Source organism: Amphibalanus amphitrite, unplaced genomic scaffold (genome assembly GCF_019059575.1).
Source record: "Amphibalanus amphitrite isolate SeventyFive unplaced genomic scaffold, NRLGWU_Aamphi_draft 000243F_arrow, whole genome shotgun sequence".
Classification (NCBI taxonomy): domain Eukaryota; kingdom Metazoa; phylum Arthropoda; class Thecostraca; order Balanomorpha; family Balanidae; genus Amphibalanus; species Amphibalanus amphitrite.
Window position 1 is genome coordinate 154,346 of NW_024881738.1, and position 22,835 is coordinate 177,180.

General features: G+C 45.4%; 1 protein-coding gene across 1 annotated transcript; it reads right to left on the minus strand.

The window, feature by feature from the left end:
- Positions 1-7,196: 7,196 nt before the first annotated feature.
- LOC122386190 lies at positions 7,197-21,105 on the minus strand. The gene is made up of 11 exons (XM_043375143.1): positions 20,978-21,105; positions 19,873-19,979; positions 19,170-19,251; positions 15,885-16,094; positions 15,068-15,174; positions 14,619-14,700; positions 10,582-10,935; positions 9,859-9,948; positions 9,441-9,663; positions 8,477-8,628; positions 7,197-7,449 (listed from the first exon to the last, which is right to left on the minus strand). The coding sequence occupies exons 1-11, from the start codon at positions 20,996-20,998 to the stop codon at positions 7,318-7,320; spliced, it is 1,560 nt and encodes a 519-aa protein (XP_043231078.1). The 5' UTR covers positions 20,999-21,105; the 3' UTR covers positions 7,197-7,317.
- Between the last annotated feature and the right edge of the window lie 1,730 nt (positions 21,106-22,835).

Sequence of the window (22,835 nt, forward strand, 5' to 3'; positions counted from 1 at the left end):
ATGTCCTCCCGCCCAGTGACACGACAATCGGTTCCAGTTGAACCGCGACCACAAGAGGTCAGCAGGAGCAACCCAACTGATGACGACAGGGTCCCTGATACGGGCACGACGCTCTCGGGAGCCGGGTCATCTGTTGAACATTCAAATGACGCTGAAAGGAGCACAGAAGGGAAAGATACAGCAGAAGATGGACACAGCGATGGAGACCCGTCCTCTGGCCAGGATGTTACTACATACTCTGGCCGAACGAGGATATTCACTAGAAGTGGCCGAGAAGTACGCAGGCCTCTCCGTTTTCAAGCAGGGGAGCCATAAAGGTCACAAGCGGAGTGGGGTCACATTCTAGGGGGTGTGAGTTGTTGTGTTGGTCACTGACCTTTTATGTCAGAGGTCACTAACCTCATAAGAGGTATCCGTGTTTTAACTGTACGTGCCGAGAACGCGATATTTTATCTGAGAAAATTTGAACGTTCTCTCGGCACAAACTGAACGGGGTTATAATTTGGTCTTGAATATGTAAGGCACTCGAATACAGGAATTAAACTAAACGAACTCTAAGTTACAACAGGGTCCTTTTCGAGAAACTTAAATTGTGCATCTTTATGTATTTCGTATTTTATGCCAAATATCTTTCAAAACTATTCGAAATTTTCAAAAAGGTTATTTAGGGCATTCACTGTTCAATTCCACATTAGCCTAAGCAAAAATGACGAAAAAATATCAAACGGTTTTCATTTTACAGCGATTTTACTAAACCATTACCTAACTGTCCAAATAGCCCCGCTGTCTCAAATAGCCCCACTTTACGGTACTTATTAGCCGTTTTCACGACGGGCTATCCGGCGAGTGCACCTAATTTGACCAACTCTGCACCTAATTTCTTTTACAGCAAATATCTTTATTTTATGAATTCATTTCAGTGTTTTAATCGATGATGCTCTCTGATAATATGACAAAGCAGGCATATAAGCAAATAGTGCAACCCTAGCTGATAGCTAATAAGAGACACACTGAACCTACATAGTTTGACCAAATCTGCACCTAATCTGCACCAGATGTGCACCAAATGTGTACCAGATGGCCGTCGTGAAAACGGCTATAACCTACCCATTGACCTATAATAAGTATAGACGAACTACTCGCGTCTTTGTGGCGTTCCTCGTCGACCAAAGAAGCAAATTGTTTTCTGAATTTACAGCGCAGGATAAGGGCAATCCTAACCTTTAAGCACCGACGTAAAAATAAAAGTTTGCTAAATATTTAACGTTAATTTATTTTAAAATGTGTAACAGAACGCTAACATTTACTACAAAACATTTATTTAAACGTTTAAGGTTTGAAGTCAAGCCTCACGAAATCGTCTCCATGGTAACGGAATAAACAAAGTCATCGGCATCATTTATTGTTGCCGCATTGCAAATTGCGTAAGGTGCGTTGACAGTCCTGTGCATATTAAACAAGAAAAGATAATTTGTCACCAATAAAGAGCACAAACAAATATCAAGCACATATTGCACGTGATAAATGAATCATTTCAAGGCGATAAAATTGACTTACGTTATTACAGCAAGCATTTCAAGCAGTGTCTTCTGGGAAATCTGGTATTTATGTAATTAAAGCATTTTATTTCATTTTCTTTAAATTTATCCTGTTTATCTGCTAGAGCAGTCAGGCACTGATAATGTTGTCATAATGGCTAGAGTCAAGAGAAGAAAAAAACTGAGAGACACTTGCAATCTTCACAAATGTCATAAGAAACGGCTTGGAAGAGGTCTACCCAAGGTCTACCTAAGAAGGCACAGGCCTATGTTCCTGTTGCTGGAAGGCTTCTGGTGTGTGCTGAAATTCATCTGCCAGCTGAACCAGACATAGCCCGACTTATGGCCAACATATCAAGTAAAAAAGATTGACGAACTTCAGCTGTAAGTTGCTACTGCAATTATACATGATGGAGGCTGGAGCCGTCAAGAAAACTGAATGGAAGCTCAACAAGACTGCAACAGTCGAAATGCCTACCAAGTGTAACCTGCTAATGACTGGCTTAATTATTTCTTGCGTGGCTCAACATAAGTGCTCGAGAGCAGAATGCCCCTCATTTACTTGTGTGTGCGCTGATTTGTGGAACGTTGTTAAAATCGAAAACCAGAATTCGTGAACTTTTGGTGATCACCAGTGACCTTTAGCGATGGCCTGATCGAAAAATGGTCTAGATGATTCTCAAAGTTCTTATAGCGAGCTACCTACTGCCCATTCCGCATCTTTCTACCTTTCTTCCTTTGCGAGATAATATGGCGTGGACAAATACGTCCCCCCTCCTCCCATCACTATGGCGAAGCTGGCTGAAAGGCCCACCCGGGCGCGGGAGGCTCATGGGTGAATGAAATCATGTATCATTATGTGCACTCAGGGCCCTGTTCATGAAGTCTGCGGCCGCTGCGGCCGGCCGCAGGCTCTAAGCTCCGCCCATTTTTGAAACGTCATCACTCACTCGGCCGCAGCAGCGTTCCATGAACAGCGTCTGCTGTCGAAATAGTTTCCGACAATTGTTTACAACTGAAGGACACCGGTAGATAATTTGTTTACAAAATCGTCTCCATGACAACACGGCTTGCGCCTATTTGACTTCAGTGCGCCAAGTTCAGTGCAATTAGTTTTCTTGAGGCTCGGCGGTCGCTGGATTGCGGCCGCAGAGATCGCAGCGGCCGCAGCAAGATGACGTCATACATTCGTCATACTACATGAGTCCCGCCCCTTTTTGTGACGTAACAACCCGGCTGGCCGCAGCGACCGCAGCGGCCGCAGCGACCGCCGGGGTTCATGAACAGGGCCCAGATTGGTATGAGTATATCGCCACTCATCCCACAGTCTCTACTACCATGAACATTATTTTCACGTCTTCATATGCTTTGACTATGATTTGATGATGTCATGAATGTTACTGCTGAGCTTCATCTTAAATACACAATACATAATGTTGAATCAACTAACAAACTGTATTAATCGAATTCGCAATCATGAAGAGAAACGCGCATGAGACCTGGAAAACTACGTGATAGTGAAGCCGAATGCTCCTTTAACGGATCAAGAAATGATGATTCTGAGCGCAATGGCAAAGCCGCTCATTCGAGATGTGAAAGTGGCCCCGCTCGTGTGCACGTGCAAACTGGACCCAAATGCACCTGAGCACGGCACCCTCCTAAACGGTCGCTACCGGTGTACCAAATTTGAGCACAATCTGCCCAGCCACTCTCGAGATGTGGAAGCGACCCCTCGCACGTGCGCACGTGCAAGCTGGACCCAAACTGACTTGTGCACGGCACCCTGCCAAACGGTCCCTAACGGTGTACCAAATTTGAGCACAATCTGCCCAGCCACTCTCGAGATGTGGAAGCGACCCCCGCACGTGCGCACGTGCAAGCTGGACCCAAACTGACATACGCACGGCACCCTGTCAAACAGTCCCTAACGACATACCAAATTTGAGCGCAATCGGCCCAGCCGTTCTCGAGATCTGGAAGCGTACCCTGCGCGTGCGCACGTGCAGCAGCACCCAAACCGTGACACGTGGAAATGCATTATCATTTGCATGTCCACCGACATGCTAAGTTTCAGCTCAATCAACCCAGTCGTTGTAAAGTTATTGTTGATCGAACAAATTTGTCACCACTTAGTTGGCACGTGGCGCGTGCCGTGTCCCTCACCCTATGACTTTGTGCTATGTTCAAGTGATTAAGCTTGGACGCTCCTACATTGTAGACGCAGTCTCGTTCCGTTCCGTCTTGTTATTTACGAGAAAGAAGTTGATAAACTTTCGCGTTTTTCCCATAGGCAAAGCTTTGTGTCATTAGTTCGTGCCCTTACACGTACGGTGGCGCTAGTGTCGCTCAGCGGGAACGGCCTTCAGGCGCCAGAGTAGTCTGTCTATACTTATTATAGGTCAATGAACCTACCTATGTGTTGCATACTCTGGCATTTGGAGTTAGTCATTGAAAGAATCGCACTGCATATATGTATGTTTCGCTTTTGCTAGCAGCAAGCTACTTTAGTTAGTCTGAGAATGACAAATAAAAATTGCAAACAACCACGACTTTATTACTTTGATCACCAAAGAGCTCGTTGAAACGTGAGAACACCAGAAAGTGACATATATACCTAATAGCCATTTTCACGACGGGCTATCCGGCGAGTGCACCTGATTTGACCAAATCTGCACCTAATCTCTTTTACAGCAAATAACTTTATTTTATGAATTTGTTTGTGTTTCAATCGATCTCACTGATAATATGACAAAGCAGGCATTTAAGCAATTAGTGCAGCCCTAGCTGATAGCTACTAAGAGACACACTGAACCTAATTTGACCAAATCTGCATCTAACCTGCACCAAATGTGCACCAAATGTGTACCAGATGGCCGTCGTGAAAACGGCTATTATTTCCTCGACATGCCTCGACAAATCATCTCACAACTCAGGTTATCACAAAGCAAAGGTATCAGTCCCTAAGCAACTACATACACGTTTAGCGCATGCTGTATGACATGTTAAAGAACGTGAACGGTGGTTTTGATTTTTTGCGTGCGGAAGCTGTTGATGACCATTTGCCTTTTGGAGTTAGAGACAAGACAGATCCAGTTGGACTGTTAATTGTGATTTTATGTTACACGTTCCTTAATGTGAAAGCGTCAATTTTGTAATTACTAAATTTCGTCATAGGTATATAAATGTGTCGCAACGTTCGTCTTACGATATTCTTTAGTAGGTATGACATAAAATTACTTTATCCATTTTCAAACGTTTCGACTTTATTCAAAGTCATCTTCAGATAGACAAGTATGTACCTACACAATTACATGCTGACATAAATATACAAGCAGTCGATGCAGGGTATCAGTCGATCAGCTTTTTCACTTTGCCGTTTTTCGGAAAACGCTCAATTAAGCTCAAAAATGAAATAAGCGCTCTCCTACAAAAGTACTACCCATATCTAAGCCCGCGATTCATTCTCAGAAACAACTTCACTTTTGGATCTCTGTTCAAATTCAAGGACTCTATCCCTAAAATGTGTCGATCTGCTGTAGTTTATAAGTTCAGTTGTCCTTCGTGTGAAGGATCTTACATAGGTTCTACCTATGTTAGGCTCCACAGCAGAGTTTGCCAACACAGGGGTAGGTCACACAGAACGGGCGAACTCTTATCCAGTCCAGTAGCATCGTCTGTACGGGATCATTCTTTAGCATATGACACCCCCTTCAGTATAGACGATTTCAAAATCATAGATCAAAAACGCTCAAACTTCAATTTACGAATTTTAGAATCTTTACACATATTTGAAGCGAAACCGACCATCAATGACCGATCATCTGCGTTTAAACGTATCGTTCTGTAGGAAGACGACCGAATCAACACGAATGATGTTTTATGTCTTGTTTTTTCGTAAAGTGTGTGATGTGCATCGACTGATACCCTGCATCGACCATGCATCGACTGCTTGTATCAAGAACATAGCTTGTATATTTATGTCAGCATGTAATTGTGTACTTGTCTATCTTAACCCGGCAGTTGCTGGGGTATTTCGCCACCCACCGTTTGCTGGGGGGGGGGGGGGGGCGTTAAACGCCCCCAGCCGATAACTCGAGAACCAATAGGCGCAGCGAAACGCACGAGGCGGCAAACGAAAGAACGCGACGAGACGCTTCAGATGAGTACTTTAAAATTGAATTTTGAGGTCACAGGTCGGGTCAAGGTCAGGTCAAACACCTGAAATCGGGCTTTCAGTAGCATGGACTTCAGGACTTCGCAATGAGCGCCTCTCGTCATAAACTCTGTCAAAACGGTGCACAATCCATCATATAAGGCCTACAAGAGTGTCAGCCCCATGTAGGGGTCAGTCAAGCATAGGTCAGGGTCAAGGTCAGGTCAACCGGGTAGGCACATATCCCCGAAAATCAAAACTGATATTCGCAGCCTGTGACACATGTTTATGGGTAATTTGGGTCGTAGAACACGATGGTGACATTCATTTTATCATATGTGTACGTGTTTGGCTCAAAAAGTTCAATTTAAGAAATGTATGTATCATGGTCGTGAAGTAGTTAGTCACGAGAAATTGCCAAGATTCAGATCAAGATTTTGGCAAATGCGAAACGATAATCAATAATCGAAGATAGCCATTTGATTGTTCATGGTATTGGCAGTCTAATGCCGTTTACGGCATGTCTGTATGTCTATTCTGTGATTTTATATGATTTTTTGAACATATGCCGTTCTTGGTCGAAAACTCAGAAATCATGACGTCACTAAAACCTCGATATCTCAAAATTTTCCGACCGATTTTTTGAAATTTTGTCACAATAGACTTCAATCAATTCCCTACAGGTACCCAAAATTTGGCACGGATGCTATGGCCCGGCGAAAAAAGTGGGGGCGTTTAACGTCCCCCCCCCCCCCAGCAACTCGCGGGTTAACACTGAAGATGACTTTGAATAAAGTCGAAACGTTTGAAAATGGATAAAGTAATTTTATGTCATATTAGCCGTTTTCACGACGGGCTATCCGGCGAATGCACCAGATTTGACCAAATCTGCACCTAATTTCTTTTACAGCAAATATCTTCATTTTATGAATTTATTTCAGTGTTTTAATCGATGATGCTGTCTGATAATATGACAAAGCAGGCATATAAGCAATTAGTGCAACCCTAGCTGCTAGTGCTAAGAGACACAAGCCGTTTTCACGACGGGCTTTCCGGCGAGTGCACCTGATTTGACCAAATCTGCACCTAATCTCTTTTACAGCAAATATCTTTATTTTATGAATTTATTTCAGTGTTCTAATCGATGGAACTCTCTGATAATATGACAAAGCAGGCATATAAGCAGTTAGTGCAATTCTAGCTGATAGCTACTAAGAGATGCACTGAACCTGATTTGACCAAATCTGCACCTGATCTGCACCAGATGTGTACCAAATGTGTACCAGATGGCCATCGTGAAAACGGCTATTATCAGATTGATCCTGATGATCCTATATTGATTGATCCTGAAGCCATCTTTAGTAGGTTTAACGCATGGGGTTTTAGTGAGTTCGGTCATCAACTGTGCTATAAACTTTAAACGTTGTCAGCATTCTGCTAATCAGGCAGCATACGTTCAAGTACCTACAACCAAGACTCGCACTGTTTGCACTTGGATCGCATGGAACGTTCACAGTCAACTTTATTGAACACAACAAATAAATATGTCCGGCGAGCCTATAGCATTGGACTATGGGGTCAAATCCGAACTCCTTGCCCTGAAGTGTGTTCGGGCAGCACGGTCGGTCATGATTGCCCCTCTGCGAGAGCGGTGAGGGCGTCCCTGGCGCCGACTTTCCACAGCGCCGCGCAGAGGACGCCGACGGTCGCTCTACCCGCCATCTTTTCCCGCCACTTCCTCAGGATGCGACGGTTCACCTGTGTAGGTACGTGTATACAGGTCAGTGCAGCCCGACTCGATGCGAATTGCGAATGGCGCTGTTCCTGTTATATTAACAATAACACGCTAAGATTGTCATACCATATTATCTGTTCTGTGCAAGGGAAATTGTAACTTCATTTACAGAAAACCGTACACTGTCGACTAGCTCTGACTCCCTGACTCGTTTTCATAAATAATCAAAACCCAAAATGAATGAGTGGTATAGGTATGTACAGCCCACCGCTAAAGTAATGTAGGGTTTTTACCAATCTCAACGGTTGGCTTTGACTGGCGATTGTTTAATGCGGAGTGATCGAAAAGAAGATGTCAATAGCTAACGTTGCAGCTGCAAAGGTGACGATACATATAAGCTACGTTCAAAGTTTCATTGTAGTCTGGCTAATCGTTCCTAAGCTTCAGAAGCAGAACATACCCATGACTGAAACCCCACATTACTTCTGCTGTGGACTGTACATACCTGTACCTATAACCAGACATGTGCAATGTAGGTACATGGATCCGAGTGATGAATCTATGATCTCAGTGGATCTCAAAGCAAACTGCAAACTAGGACCTATGATCCCACCGGATCCCGCGTGTAAATATATCGATCTGACAATAAACCAAGAGCATGGAATATGGATCTATGATTAAAGTGGATCCCACATGTGAAGCCATGTTCCCAAGAGTTTCAATGTCAAAAAGTGTCACATAACTATGAATTATGACGTGCAATCACATTATACAACTAAAACAGAACATTCGTGAGTTGCAAGAAGTGAATATTTGGTAGTTCCGTGACGCCAAAAAGTATATCAGGATCTGAAGTAAAAAGCAGACTTGCATCTATTAGTATTATCCCTATGGATCCCTCTATATGTACATAAATTAAAAAGCTGGACCATGATCCCTTCAGATCCAGCATCAAGATCACGGGATCAGTTCCAAGATCTATTTTCTCGGATCCATGGACAATGGACATGGCTGGGTATAATATTTGATTCGCGCGATTGCGAAGCTAACCTCGTATGGGTCTTCTTCTCGAAATTTGCAGTTTTCAATGTCAGCAGCGCTGAGCCCAAGCTCGATGCCCAGCGTTTTTCGATACTTGCCGATCTGGAAGCTTGCCTTGTTGAGATCGCGGTCACACAGTCTATCGGTTCGTCCCAGGAGACCTGCCGTCGATAGGGCGGGCTCGTTACTTTGATTGTGCTGGTAATGCGAAAAGTCTGCTCCAGGACAGCCCATCTCCGTTCCTGTTGTCCGTGCTGGAGGACAGTGGACACCAGTAACGCCCAAACCACGGAAACCCAATGGCGTTATTTAATATGTAAACTTTGAACCAATCCATCTTCCGAAAACTTTTCTGATTTTCCAGTTCCTAAAGAACAATGATATAACGCTACAATGTATGTACAATGCTGACGAATGTACGGCCTCTTCCAACTCAACCAACGATCATATTGGGAAATATCAGGGGCTGGTTAATCTGAAATAAATGTACAACATTTATGGGAAAACAATCAGTACCGTGAGGTTGAAAAGTCCATAAACTAGACGGACAATATTGACGATTATCGAGTAAAAGCAAAGACGTGTTATTTAGTTACTACTATAAGTTATATTTTCAACAGAGGAGCTACTCTTTTTTTCTTTCATTTAGTCAGCAAGATAAGACGGACATGGTTTAAAGCATGACTTGTATACTTGAAAACGTAACATGCCCTTACACCAACGTCGTACTAGACAATTAAACCGTTGTATCAAGAAGCGGAAAGATATCGATTCAATCCCCAGTGCCGCCTGCGTCACAGATGGAAGTCGTCGCTTAGTCACCGGCGTCGCCTCAGCCAGTCAGTCTTTGCCGGAGTGGATCGGCCCCCGTGCTCCTTTCCAGGGTTCCGTTCGGAGCCCTTTGGGTATCGCCATAGGGCCGGCCGGCCGTCCTACGCTTAGTTAATTACTAGGTGATCCATGGTTAACTCACGGCAAACGGACGGCGGTGGCCGTTCCGCTGCGGCGGGCCGCCCCGGAGCCCGGGGCTGAGCCGGGGCCGGAGCCGGAACCGGAGCCGGAGTCGGAGCCGGGACAGAGGCCGTCGCGTTGTCAATCCTCAGTAAGGTGAGCGTCATGCTGGTCTGCTGAGTGGCTGCCGGCACCGGACCCCGCCATGCCGTGGGGGCTGGAAGACCGGGCGCCGCCGGCAAAGTCTGCGGAGCAGGGCGCGCGGCGGGGCGCCTGATGAGTGCTCGCATCGCAACCAACTGCGCGAAAGCGGTCGCGCGCACACCGAGATCTACATTGCATAATTGAGCAGAATCTGCAGCAGGAGCTCGCTGTACAGAGAGCTTACTAGAACACAGGTATGTCGCAAGTTACACATGCCTTACATGTACAGCACTTACCCTCTCCAGCGCTCGCGGAAGAGTTTGGAGTGCACTCTGAATCGCCGAGAGCGCACCTGGCGGCTGGTTGCACTGGGAGGAACAGCCCGTCTGCGCAAATCGTGGGGTATAGAGACTTGATCACGTCGGATTATCGGGTCATTCACATGCTGACGTGCACTGTTTAAAGTTTCTAGCCTTTTTATTGTAATGATTATGCAACTCTCTCTCAAAATGTTTTCCGGAGCTATAAGCTTTTTATACAGGAAATTATGTGCCACTTTCCTAAAATACGTTTTGCTACAATTTGGTATTTTTTATGCTCAAACTGATAAGAAAATGAATCATATTTACAAAAGGAATTCCTAAATGATTTTCAAATAGGAAAGGCTATTTGCCATCTTTGGGAGAGGTTAAACAGTGCTTGCAGCGGAACGTTATTGTGCGTTAACCAACCATATTGCGTGGTTCAAAACCAACTGCATGCTGATTGGCTGACGTTGGCCTCTGCCAGAGGTGCCTGCATTCTTGACATTCTTTCGTAAGGCATCACATTCCTGCGTAAGGCACTGATCCCTGAACGAGAAATGGAATATCTTTGCCTAGGGCGATCGTTGGGCCGTAAAGGCTCCTGATTTGTGCTCGTCTCAGCTCAAGCTAGAAGTCTGCTATTCAAGTTCAAAATTCCATGTTAAAAGTGGTAAAGTTCCTTTACTCATGATGGTAGGGATAAGATTAACTTACCTGGGGCTGGGTTGGGGTGACCATGTCCCACTGTGGCGTTCCGCAGCCGGATGCCTGCAGCTGTCGGCTGCTGGACAGCTGCAGTTGTCTGTCGCTGGCTTCTTGTGACTGCCGGCTACTAGCCAGCTGCAGCTGTCGACTGCTGGACAGCTGCAGCTGCCTGGAACTGGCCAACTGAGACTGATCCATGCTTGTCAACTGCATCTGCCTGCCGTTTGCCAGCTGTTTGCTTTTGGCCACCTGCAACTGCCCGGCGCTGGGCAGCTGTGATCGTGAAGGGGCAGCCGCACTGTCCAGGAGGTTCCGACACTCTAGCTCTTCCACGACAAGCTCGGCGCATTTCAGTATCGCTTCCTGCGTGGACGGGTGTCGGTTAATTCAAAATGTCAAAATTTAAACGCCAATCAATGGCCCTTAACCTAATTTATCAGATGATATAGACGAGCTTTCGGCAACATTGTCGTCGTCGGTTAACATTTTTAGCATATTACCTATCTATCATTTTTGTGGGTATCAATTTTGACGTCTAAGTCCAAAAATGTCCAACCACTCAATTAACTAAATGAAACTCAGCTATTTTATCCAACTAAATCCCGTTTGATTACTACCACTGTTTCAGACAACCAGCTTTACTTTAGTAGGTACTTTACAATAACATCTTATCAAATACTTTTTCCGTCTTCCAGTTGTAGCATTAGCTAGAACATAGATGACATAAACTACCATGTTACTGTGCTCTCACGTTATCTTCGGCAAGTGAACAATGCTCTTGTGTAACCAGTCGCATGTTGCTTGAAATGGCGGTGATTTAACCCTCGCCCGGGTAGGGGGAGTCAAACGGCCCCCTCGGTTTTTCGCGAATAATTCGCGTAAAAAGCGGCCAATCGCGACGAAACTTTCAGTACACTCGAGTTAATCAATTTTACCCCTAACCTAAAAAGTTCATGACTCTGACCAAAATGACCTGTGACCTGTGACCTATTTATCGTGACCATGTTTGGCCGGAATCACGTTTCGGCACATGTCGGCTGGCATTAGCCGCCCGTTTGCAGTCTTTTCGTGGTTTCAGGCGTTCAAACATGTGATATGATGTTGGTCCCATGCATTAGGGTGGGTGTCAAGGTCACCTGTAGGTCAGATCAGGTCATTGACCTTTGATGACCTCTGTTCACTTTTTGGAGTTTTACATGTTTCTAGGCTAGTTTTTGGAGCTGAATTCGAATTAAGCAGCCAGTTTAACATTTACGAAGTAGTTTTGGTACTTTCGTAATATGTTACGAAGCTGTCAGAGGCGGTTGAAACATACTACGAATACTCGGCCGGACCCCTACTGGTTGATCTGACCTGACCTGACCCGACCTGGCCTAAATGCATGAAGACATCATCTGTGATCAAAACTAACATGATGTTCGTGATCAACACCTCGAAAACCCCACAGCAGCCACACTTTACGACGTTCTAACAGGTCCCAGGGGCTCCGCCACGGTTTTGGGATTGGGGGGGGGTCCGACCCAAAACACAAAACCTCGCTGGTGGTTCCAGGGTGGGCATTTTGGGCGAATTCATCGCCCTCCCCCCCCCCCCCCCTGCAGCTCCAGAAATCGATGATAAATTTCCGTTCTTTCCAGAGTTCAAAGAAAGCTTAACAATTTTATCGAGAAAATTTTGCTTCAAACCGAAAAACCAAAGTCCAGTTTGCACAAGGAATCGAAAACCGAGAAGCGGAGCCCATTGACACCGACATGTTGGCTTCTCAAATCAACGTTCTTGAGGAATTGAGGCCGCTGTTGCGCGCTCCAAGGACGGTGTTAGCCATCAGACAGCGCATTAGGCTCTCAGTGACTGGCATGGGCTTGGAAATTCAGGGACCTTCATAGGCGCTCAGATATATGTATTGTAGGCTTTAGGCCGGTGTCGGGTCCTTCAAGGAAGTAGTTAAAGGGAAGCGCATGGATTTAGGAGTCGTTATAGGGATTTGAAACCCTGCCCTCATATAGCAGTATGGGGTCCTTAGAGACTGCCATTCAGTCACTGTGATTAGAGTGTGACCTAACTTGACCTGAAAATGGATATAAAAATGCTGCACTTGAATCACAGGTCAGGTTATGGGGACCCTGTAAGACTTGTGACTTGTAGATGTCCTATCTCTACCAACCTGCATTCAGAGCCCTGTGCAGATTATTGCAGATTACCTCAGAACGGTGTGAGGCTGCTTAGACTAGTATGGTGATCGAAAGACCGGCTTGGACCCCCCCCCCCTCCCCTCAGCACTATCGGTATCGGGTGACCTCACATGGTAAAGGGATTCTCAGATCGATTTGAAGTTCTTTTGGGGCGGGTATTCATGTGTCTAGGAGGTGTCCTGCAAGCTGGACCCCTCTCACGAAATTATAGCCCAATCCTAGCATGCTTAGCTAATCCTATAGCAATCTTAAACGCATTTATAGTAATAACAAAATGGTAGAATAATGACACTCCCATACATATAGGTCGGCGAGTGTTGCTATATGTAGGCGAGTGTACATATAGCAATTCGTGTGTGTGTCACAACATTTTAAGGGTTCCTTACATTTCTAGATCTTAAATTCCTTATTCTTGCGACTGTCAACACATCCTAAAAAATTCAACACATTCTGTGAATAATTTATTCATTCTTACGCGAAAACAAGCTTATAAGTATTCGGAATATTGGGGGGTACTGTACCCCCCAGGTAAATTATTGAGGGGGTCCGGACCCCCGCGTACCCCCCTGTGGCGGAGCCCCTGACAGGTCCCGCTTTTCCCGACTTTTAGGTCATTGACCCAGGAATGTCAACCAATGACCTAGGGCCTTAAAATTGGGTATCGACGGCTTTCTCTCATCATGGGCAACACGCTCGTTTTTTTTCGCGAAGCTCTAGCTCGATCAGGGGCCAAACGGCAAGGACGGGTCCAACGGACCGCCCCTCACCCCACCCCCACCCCCTCGTACGTTCGCGGCTGGCAAAACACCAACTAATACGGGCAAGGGTTAACTCTCGCCCGCACATGCCATATTCTCATCCTAGGACGCACATGGGGGGGGGGGGTTGCCCCCCGCGCCATTTCGCTCCTGCTGGAGATAGACCTTCGCGGTAAAGACCAACGGATTATTTGGGAAGAGACAAATCCAATGATACTCAATTTTACCTCATTATGTCAGTCATTGACCTTCCAGGTCAGGTCAATCTAAGAAATGTTGCTGCTTGGGGGTCACCGTTGGAATGTCACGTGCGGTGCCCATCAACCGATGACGCTGCCGTTTGTGGTGCCAAGCCAGCTAGAACAGCTTTGTCACACTATTCGACTAGGTTTTTGCTGGCTGTGGTCATTTCAGGTCAAGTTAGGTCAAGGTTAATGATATGTGTTTGTATGTCTGTGTGTGTGTCTGTGTGTATACTGATGTGTGCATCGATTGGTTTGTGTGTCCCTATTACATGAGATCATGAACTGCGAAGGTTTTACCAAAAATGCAGTCAAAGAAACTTCACGAAAATACATTCAGCTTGCATAAAACGCAATGATTTAGATGACCTAGGTTGACCTTGACCCTGACATCTGGACATCGTCGAACAACATGTTCCATGATAGGTGGGAGGTAAGACTGGCAAAACAACCGAAATCAAGGTGTCAAAAGGCAAAAGCTCACAAGACCCATAGCCAACGCAAGATATTGGGCATTGGTCGTTTGGGTCATGACATGCTCTGAAGAACAAGGTCATATCTCCGAAACCAAAAACCCCAGAAACTTGACATTTTCAGTGGACGCCGAAAAGAGATAGAAAAGCAGCTATACGAAAAATCAGGCTTCTAGCTTTAAAGATGTTTAGTGCAGAACAGAAAAAAACTACCTGGCGGGGGGGGGTGGCAACTACCCTCCCCCCTCGATGTGCTGGCGAGGGTTAAAAAAAGATTCAGGAAGGCGGTAAATACATATTTTGCCTCCCACTGCGTCCCAAATGAACGTATTTTTGTCATTTTTTAGCTTAAAAATATCATTCATAACACAACCAGCTTACATCATCGGTTGCTCCTGCCGCCAAGCGTTCAAATTCGACATGGACTGGTGGAAGACATATTTTTACCCGCGAGAGAATGTTCCTGTAAAAAGTACGCTGCGTCAGCGCTTCAATATAAACAATTTAACCGAAACCAGTCATTGCAAAATAAAATGCTTGTGCTTGATGTGAGCGTTATGTCCATTTCACTGATCTGTAAAGTTTTGCTGCTATTTTGCACGCATACATGACAATGCGAGGCGAAATATATACAATTTTAATGCTTCGGCATCATTTTGCTATTATCGATAAACAAATTTGTGCTACAAACAATAATTGGTCGCTGACAAATATTGTATTTATGACTCACTAGCAGTTATATAAAATAGCATATAATTTTTCAAAATGGTAAGATGCTTACGTTTCTTTTAACAGACATCTCGGCAACCCAATGCATGAATAAAACTCACCCATTGTATGGCCGCGTCTCGAATATAGGAAGGGGCTGACCGTTTCTATACATATACTTGTTGACTAGTAATCTTGCATCGTTTGCATCTGGACGGCTTGTATTCAGCTGTATAAAAAAGGCGTCAAAATCGTGAAGACAGCCAAATAAGTGCAGATTTGAGTATCTAAGTCCGCTGTAGTCAAGCTTTCTGTTCTGATCGGGCAAATTGTTTTGTTGAGTGAGAAACATCATTTGTCAAAGATTGGACAGCAACGCATTCGTATACGCATTCAAAAAACGCACTCGGTGACTCCTGCAATTTCGTTCAAATTCACACAGGACATTGCAGGGTGCCGTTATTACACATGATAATTGGAAAATACCTATCTAAACAATGTTTCACTCGTTTCGTAGTTGGAGGTTGAGGTGACAGAGAAAGCCATTTTCAGCGACCCTTGTGGTTCCGCTCAAGTTCACACAGGACACGGCTATGGGTGCCCTCATCACGCACATGCAATAACTAAGCAACATGTTTATCCGTTTGGTGGTTGATATATAAATAAAAATATCGCTTTCGGCGACCCTGACGGATGAGATCGTAGCAGCCACTGAAAAAGTTTCTTTTTTTTACGAAACTCCCAGCCCAAACGGATCAATATTCTGCTTAGGTATTGCATGTGTGATGAGGACACGCATATTAATGTCCTGTTTGAATTTTAGCGAAATTGTAGGGGATGCCGAATGTGTTTTAATGCTTTAACGGCTGCGTCACTGTCTTCATTGCACATCAGTAGTGATTAGGACTGATGTTGATGGTGGTTATAAAGTTAACTCGCCTGGGTTGCTGTAGTCATGTCCGGCCGTAACGTTTCGCCGCTGGCTACCTGCAGCTGTCGGCTGCTAGCCAGCTGCAGCTGTCCGCTTCTGGCCACCTGCAGCTGCCCGGCGCTGGGCAGCTGCGATCGTGAAGGGGCGGCCGCCCTGTCCAGGAGGTTCCGCCGCTCCAGCTCTTCCACGACGTGCTCGGCGCATCTCAGTATCGCTTCCTGCGTGGGCGGGTGTCGATAAATTAAACATTTCAAAAACCACACCCTATCGATTTAAAGCCTCCATCGGATCTAGTAAATGAAAAAGAAACTTGATTGGAACTACGTGGAGTATAAGGAAACATCAACAAAGCCTAAATTTTGGGTGGTGCCTTTCATTCATCACTGCTACATCGTTCATTTTGAACGATTTTTACACAAGCAGCACTAGATAATACAGAGGCGAATGGCATCCTATATATATATATATATATATATATATATATATATATATATATATATATATATATATATATATATATGTTCATTGAACCGTAGTGCGAATTCTGCTTTTATGAGCTTCCGATTTGTGTGTTCGTATTTTCGGATCGTTTTCTTGAGAGATGTTGATAATTGTCCGATTATATTGGCAAAGGTTTCAGACATAACATGTATACAAAATTAAATTCCTTAAGCTTTCGAAGACATCTACGTCTTCATGATCACAAGGTTGAATTGTAAAAGCACAGAGCCTAAGTTTGCTATTAGAATGGAAGGGAGAAAAACTAAATACATATTGTGCGTGATAAATTAAATTGATAAAAATTTATCACGCACAATATGTATTTAGTTTTTCTCCCTTCCATTCTAATAGCAAACTTAGGCTCTGTGCTTTTACAATTCAACCTTGTGATCATGAAGACGTAGATGTCTTCGAAAGCTTAAGGAATTTAATTTTGTATACATGTTATGTCTGAAACCTTTGCCAATATAATCGGACAATTATCAACATCTCTCAAGAAAACGATCCGAAAATACGAACACACAAATCGGAAGCTCATAAAAGCAGAATTCGCACTACGGTTCAATGAACAATGTCTAAATGAAGATACTCTGCCTATCTACACAAACAATATATATATGTATATATATTTATATATTTTGGGAGCAATCCATTTTCGAGACATGTTTCGTTAAAAATGACCGAGTTATTTGCGTTGATGAGTTTCTTCTGCTCATGTAGTGCGTTCTATCGAAAAGGTTCAGAAGAAACCCATCAACGCAAATAATTCGGTCATTTTTAACGAAACATACATATATATATATATATATATATATATATATATATATATATATATATATATATATATATATATATATATAGCTAGGCATTATGAAATTTATTGGATAACTTGGAAACGGATGGGGTTGCAGTTCACAAAGTTTGGGGGAGGGGTGAAATGTCAGAAATTACTCATTCAGTTAACGCGAGCATGCGATGCAGATAGACGTTTGACAGTAAGGTCAATGTCCAAACCATCACATTAAGCCAAGCTACTTTTTTAAGTGAACTATAAAGTTAATTAGCTTTAATGCGACAATCAGCTCTATCTGTCAGGTCAACATATTTTTTTATGTCTCTCACTCGTATATGTAGTAGCCAGAACATGGTTTTTAACAACCTAACTTTTATCGTATTTGACCAGCGATGTCATTGTAGGTATGTATAAATGACAACAACTTACCGGTGAATCCAGGGGGAAGTTGGTATTTGGAATACCTGTTTTCCTCGCTTCAAAAGCCTTTACATTTTTTGTTTTGTAAAACGTTTGTTTTTATTTGCAGAGCAGCGTTTAACCTGCACATGGCTGGGGTACCATATTCCATAACGCGAGTGACTGGGAGGGGGGGGGGGGGGGGGGGGGGGGGAGCTCGCGGAGCCCTCTCCTATTATATCTTAAAAACCACAGGTCCCATTGTCAAAATTCAAACGGCCTCTGATATCCCTAGAATAAATAACTGTCGTGCTAAACCTAATTTTGTTGACCTCGAGGTTACCGATGCCATCACAGGTCAGGTCAAAGTAAAAACTATCAACATTTTAGCATATTCACATTTTGTCCTCTGACTCATGCCGCTCAACAAGTCACGTTGGGCCCATTTTTGGTTTACGAACTCATCCTTACATGCATGCTTAAGACCCTGTGAAAGCTCCTCTGGCAGTGAGGGCGTTGCGAAGTTGCGACATCTGAAGACCGTGCAGAGGTTCACTTATGACGTCATAGATCAGTGACCTGACCTGACCCGAGAATGTAGTTGGTGTCAAAAGATCCGGCTTGAATCAAAGGTCAGGTATGCCAAGTTTCAGCTCTCTATCGCCAGCGTGTTCGGAACTATCGCGAAAAAAAACCCTATGGGGTGGGCGGCACCCGCCCCCCTCGGCCGGCGAGGGTTAACAAAGAAGTATTTTTCAGCTACAGTTTGAGCTAAGGAACACGATGGTGTTATTCGTTTTGACGTACGATGTCAAAAACGTACTAACAAGTGAATTTGAAGTACCTATATTGATAATAGCGAATAATTGGCTACCGCAAAATGGACAGGGGATAAGTTTGCCATTTTTGCAGATGACGGGTTGAAAAATGTCCAGAGAAAGTCATTTGTATGTGTTCCATAACATATGTTCCCGTTTTTATAGAGCGAAAACTTACAGGGGAAAATCCAACACTTATTTGGTTAGATTTTGTATTACATATAATTTTCAAAAATGTTCTAATTTCTTTAACCCGAGAAAAAAATTTGATAGCTCTGTTTATTTTGAGTCCCTTTATGCAAAGAAATTGGTGCTAGCTAAGAAAAAAAAACAGTCAGTTGAGACTTGAGAGCGGTTGCAGGCCAAGATTTTGCATCAAAATCGGCCAAATATGTCGTCACTCTTACGTCATTTCCTGCTAACCTACGGTGGCTTCGAAGTTTTGCTTTGTACACAAGGTTTCAAATTGATGCAGCTGGTTGTATTTTAAGATTCGTGTCGCTAAGTCCAGCGGTTTGGAAGATATTGCAGAAAAACAGGAGGGCTCTATATAAGAGCTCCTTCCATCATTCTGCCTTTATAAAGCCCCCCCCCCCCCCCAGTCATGCGCGGGTTAAAGAAGGAAATTCCGACCATTACATATTATATTTGGAGACTGGAAGACTTTGTGAGGAAGTCTCCACAGAGTTCATTGCCTCCTTTATGCACCCACCAGTTTGATAGTTTCGACTAAAGAAACTCAAGACACGAGTTCCATTTAGGTATAACACAACCCAGCTTACTTTGTCAGTTGCTCCTGCAGCCCTGCATTCAAATTCCACATCGACCGATGGAAGAGAAATTTTCACACGTGAAGCGATGTTCCTGGAAAAAAAGTACGTTGCGTCAGCGTTTCAGTATAAACAATTAAACCAACACCAGTGTCTGTAAAATGGAACGCTGCAGCCATTGGTTGACCCCCACTGCACGTCCCACGTGAATGAAATGGTGTCACTTTGTAACAATTACAATAGACAAGTTTGGTAATTTCTGTGCCGATCGAGCTGAAAGTTGGCATGTAGGTACTAGGTAGGCACTCATCGAGCAATGCATTTCCATGTGTCACAATGCATTGCATTGCACGTGCGCGGTGCCCACGTGCAATCGCTCCCAGATCTCGAATATCGGAAGCGGCTGGGCCTCAAAGCTGCACTTCAATTTGGTACAGGGTTAGGAGCTGGCGGTTAGGGTGCCGTGACATATTCAGTTCGAATCCAGTTCGCACGCGCGCACGTGCACTGTGCACATGTGTGCATATTGCTGCTTCCACATCTCGAGAACGCCTAGGGGCCGACTGCGCTCACATTTGACACGTCGCTGTAGAGGCCCGTTGGAAGGGTGCCGTGCACAAGTGGGTGGGAAGTATATCGCATTTGCATTTCCGCACGCACAGGGCTCACTCACTCTCGCGCTCGCTCGTTTGTCACCCCTATGAATAAAACTCACCCATTGTATGGCCGCGTCTCGAATATAGGAAGAGGCTGACCATTTCTATACATATACTTGTTCACTAGTGATCTTGCATTTTTTGCATCTGGACGGGCTGTTTTCAGCTGCAGAAAAAAGGCGTGAAAACGTGAAGGGAGCATGAGCATGTGTTTTGAGTAGCCAGCTGAAGTAAATCTTACTATTCTGTTATTTGATTCACATTTTCGGTAAAATGACACACCGTAAATTGGGACACGCCCAGGTGAAGTGAGACATTATCGCCATGTTAGTCTCTAAAACGAAATCATGATATGATACATAAAAATACATTCTTTCTGGTATTAAACCGCGCACCGACGGTCAAGAAATTAACCTGACCTTAACTCATCGATATCAAAATTCCGAGATAAACAAATTGTAGCTACTGATGACCTCGTTACATCCTTCGACTTTCAAAGGTCTCCGTCATCTACTGTAGCTCTGACACGGTGACAAAGTTGCAAAAAAAGTGATTTGAGGTTGGGTCATTCGAAGTGACCTGGTGACCTGACCTTGAAAGGTAGGAGGTTCAAAGTTGCACACCATGTGTAAAATTGATGAGGAAAAAGTCATGCCAAATTTCGCGGCGCTACGCGCCGCGGTTTTTGCACTATTCACGAAAAACCTCAGGGGGGAGGGCGGTCAACCACCCCTCCCCCCGTCGGTGTGCGGGTTAAAGAGAAAGTCAACAGCATCCGAAGGTAAAAGCGCTTATAGAGCACATCGGTAAATAAACAGCAGACCGATTTACGGAACAACGCACAAACTTTTGCTCAACATCTCGGTAGCACACGCCATAGAGAAAGTATACGTACCCGCCTTGTTGTGGTGTGCAGTTGACGCACACTGTGCGTCAACTAATTTCTATGGAAATATGTGAAACAATCCCTTTTTCTTATCGGTCGGCCATATATTGGGTGTGTCCAAGTTTTCTTGCAGTCCGATTCTCTCTACTTTTCAACACATATTGGCGGCTGCTTAGACTCGTTCCGCGATTGCTCATCATCCAAATGCAAGGAAGGCGACCGTTTTTAACACAGTACCTACTTAATTAAGAGCATATAAACGGAATACCATTTCTTACCTCGCTGGCTGGGTGGGCCATGATCTAGCCCGGCAGGATGCTGGTCCGTCGACCACTGCGGGCGCGACACAAAGCGAAATGCAACTGCTATCGCGCACACTTGCGCGCCTCTGCGGGGCACCCGCCGCACTGTGCACTTTGCCGCCAGCGAGCATGCGCGGTATCGGGGTGCGCTTCCGAGTCATGTCGGGCTGAGGCGGCCGAGGCGATAGGTCAAGACTTGCTGAGCTGCTGATAGCTCTCAAAGAGCCACGCGGGAGAGAACCCTGGTATACCGGCCCTCGTAACAAAGGCTGCAGAATGTGGAGGTAATTTCAGTGAGACGAACCGGATTTCCGTGCAAAGCCGAGCTGCACGTTGAAGTTATATAATGCCAGACGCTTGTCAGCCCTCTCTTCCGCACCCGGACTGTATACCACACATTTGTTAGCTCTGGTTCCTGCTCTAGAGAATGGTTTCTCATCAATGCTTATCGCTGTTCTATCCCATCGGATTGGAAAGACGCTTCTTTTTGCAGTTTGGGAAAATACCACAACGCATTTGTTACGCACAATCCTATCCCTGGCTATTGAAATGTCCAAAGAACGTTCTCACGCTCTTCTTCTCGCCTTGTTATCAAGTACAATCATTTTACGCAATTCTGAGCAGCCGATAAATGCTCTCCCCCCCCCCCCCCCACTTATCCCACTTTTACCGGAACCTTTCATAAAAAAATCGAGCCAGAATTTCCTCGGGGTTCGTGTTTGGGAAAAAATCAATAAGAAAAGCTATCGTCTTTCTTTATACAAATGGTATCGTACAGGCGCGGATCCAGGGGGGGGGGGGCGGCGGGGGCGGCCGCCCCCCCCCCATCCGAAAAAGGCGCCCATATCCCGCGGCAGAGAGGGCGCCCCGAGCAGAAGAGCGGCGACACAGCAAAGGTTCAGCAGAAATAGGGCGCCTCCAGCAGAAGTTGGGCTCACCAAGCAGGAGAGTGACGCCCAATTGCCCATTCCCAGCAGATGAGAGTCGCCCCAGCAGCAGATGGGCGCCCCCAGCAGAAGAGGAACGTCTTATTACAAGAATAAAAAGATACATTCTGTTCAAGAGGGGCGCCCCTGGCAGCGGAAAGGCACCCCCAGCAGGAGAAGGCACCCCTGAAGAGGAGCGACGCCCCAGCAAACGGAGATAGGCGCCCCCATTCCGAGAAGAGGGGCGCCCTGACAGCAGATGGGCGCCCCGACAAAAAAGCTCCATAAGAAGAAAATGGGTGCCACTGGCAGAAGAGGGGCGCCCCAGCAGAAGAGAGGGGTCTCCAGCAGGAGACGGGCGCCCCAAGCAGAAGAGGGGCGCCCCAGCAGAAGAGAGGCGCCACAGCAAAAGTTAATCAGAAATAGGGAGCCTCCAGCAGAGGTTGGGCCCGCCAAGCAGGATATGGGCGCCCCATTGACAACATCCGGCAGACGAGAGACGCCCCAGCGGCAGATGGGCGCCCCAGCAGACAGCAGCCGTTGGGCGCCCCCAGTAAAAGAGGGGCGCCCCATTACGAAAAGAAAAGGAGCATATTCTACCAAGAGGGGCGCCCCTGACAGCGGAAGGGCAACCCCAGCAGAGGGGCGGTGCCCCAGTAAAAGGAAGGGGTGCCCCGTTCCGAGCAGAAGAGGGTCGCCTCACCCCAGCAAAAAAAAAAAAAACAGGAGCCCCATAAGAAGAAAAGGGGTGCCTCTGGCAGAAGATAGACGTTCCCCGCAGTGGAAGGGCGCCCCCACAAGAGTGGCGTCTCCAGCAAAAGAAAAGTGCCCCCTGCAAGAGAGGGGCACCCCATCAAAAGTTGGGCAGAAGTGGGGAGCCTCCAGCAGAATTTGGGGTCGCCCAACAG